The 2,097-nt window shown below is 37.6% G+C and overlaps 1 protein-coding gene across 1 annotated transcript in view; it reads left to right on the top strand.

Moving 5' to 3' along the window:
• The first annotated feature begins 357 nt into the window (after positions 1-357).
• LOC101639553 (olfactory receptor 8H1-like) overlaps positions 358-2,097 on the top strand; it is a 2,983-nt gene continuing 1,243 nt past the window's right edge. Inside the window, exon 1 of the mRNA XM_004708519.2 lies at positions 358-1,291. Within this exon, the coding sequence (XP_004708576.2) occupies positions 358-1,291 (934 nt within the window). The remainder of the gene's footprint in view (positions 1,292-2,097) is intronic.

Raw genomic sequence — 2,097 nt, 5'->3', positions numbered from 1 at the left:
AACTAGTATCCCAAGTTTTTACCCCAAAATATGTGTAGCAGTAAAGCGATGGTAAGATATATCCTAAGGATTAAAGATCTTAGTAAAGTGAAGCATTAGTGATACTAGTAGTTTTGTTCTAAATTTATTATAGTTGCTCCCTTTTATTATACAATTATAATAAATAGATACTTTTCTTATCCAATAGCATTTACACCCATTCAAAAGTGGCAATAAATTATATTTGGTTCAATAAAATCCATATTTTAAAAGAAAATCAATTTCAGATGTTCAATGCTGTGCTTTTCCAATCAAAACTTGCATTGTCACCAGTGTTAAATATCCACTTTCCTCTATAATTCAGGGACGTCACAAACGATGGGTAGAAGAAACAACACGAACGTGCCTGACTTCATCCTTGTGGGACTCACAGACTCTGAAGAGGCCCGGCTGGCCCTCTTTCATCTATTTCTCCTGATCTACCTGGTTACTGTGCTGGGGAACGCAGGCATGATCCTCATCATCCGCCTGGACCTCCAGCTGCACACGCCCATGTATTTCTTCCTCAGTCACCTGTCATTCCTTGATCTCAACTATTCATCAGTCATTACCCCTAAAACCTTAGAAAACCTAATAGCTTCCACCAAACATATTTCCTTCATAGGCTGTTTAGCCCAGATGTATTTTTTTGTCTTCTTAGGTGGCACAGAATTTCTTCTTCTCTCTTCTATGGCGTATGATCGCTATGTAGCTATCTGCAAACCTCTCCAATACCCAGTCATTATGTCCCCATTCCTCTGCTGCTCCCTGCTCCTTGCCTCCTATTTGATTGGCTTTAGTGAGTCCCTTGTTATTGTGATGTACATGAACACCTTGCATTTCTGTGACTCCAATGTAGTGCATCACTTTTTCTGTGACACTAACCCAATTTTAGCTCTATCCTGCACAGACACACATGATATTGAGACCATGATATTCATTCTTGGTGGCTCCACTTTAGTGACTTCTCTTATCACAATCTCTGTTTCCTATGCATCCATTCTCTCTACTATCCTGAAAATCAATTCCACATCAGGGAAGCAAAAAGCCTTCTCTACCTGTGCCTCCCACCTCCTGGGAGTCACCATTTTCTATGGTACCATGATTTTCACTTATTTAAAGCCACGGAGCTCCTATTCCTTAGGAAAGGACCAAGTGGCCTCTGTGTTTTACACCATTGTGATCCCCATGCTGAACCCGCTCATTTATAGTCTTAGGAACAAAGAAGTGAAAAAGGCTGTCATTAGACTTATGCAGAAGAGGGAGAGCACCAGTTAATATGACAGTGATGTAAGGGTTTAATCTCACGGCTTCTTTTTCTTTTACTAGGTGTTTCTTAGATCCTTTTCTCTTAAACTATTTACTCTTTAATTAGTCTGTTTTTATTGAGAACAGTAGCTCTATTTTGGTCCAATTATATACAGTTTCACTGGTCAATTTTTTAACAAAAAATGTTTGCGGTAAATTAGGTGGGATCTTATATTTCATAACCTCAACTTTGTATTCAGCAGTGATAACTACTAATCAAACTCCTCATTTAAATTTGTTACACATAGAAGTATAGGACAGAGTTTAACAGCAATTGTCTTACAATTTGACATTCCAGGTTTACATTGATAGTCAGTCATTATTTAATCTATACCACTCTAGTATGTCATTTATTCTTTCAGTATCCATTCTTTAGTCTGTGAACAGTATATATTATTTCGTTGGTCCAAAATTATTAGTGACACCCAAACCTTACCAAAATGCAGTTATTTATCTGGTACTAGTAAATGTTGCTCATTATCCCTAGACTTGTACAACTTTGATATGTTTAAGAAGCTCTGGGGGAGTAGCAGTGAAATCAGCCAGCTGCCAACCAATGTTCAGTGATTTGAATCTACCAGCAGCTCCTATGTAAAAACATGGAGGATCTACTTCTCTATATATTTATGGAAATTCTACCTAGTCCTGTGGTGTCACTCTTATTTGGAAATGATTTGAAGGCAGAGATTAGGGTGGAAATATCTTTAATAGATAATGTCCTTTGCATTGAAGAATACTCACTGATGCTTTGAAAATTATTGGAGAGTAACA

The sequence above is a fragment of the Echinops telfairi genome, unplaced genomic scaffold (genome assembly GCF_000313985.2).
Source record: "Echinops telfairi isolate 266 unplaced genomic scaffold, ASM31398v2 ScPeMD7_60;HRSCAF=208, whole genome shotgun sequence".
Classification (NCBI taxonomy): domain Eukaryota; kingdom Metazoa; phylum Chordata; class Mammalia; order Afrosoricida; family Tenrecidae; genus Echinops; species Echinops telfairi.
This window is presented reverse-complemented; position numbering and strand designations above follow the sequence as displayed.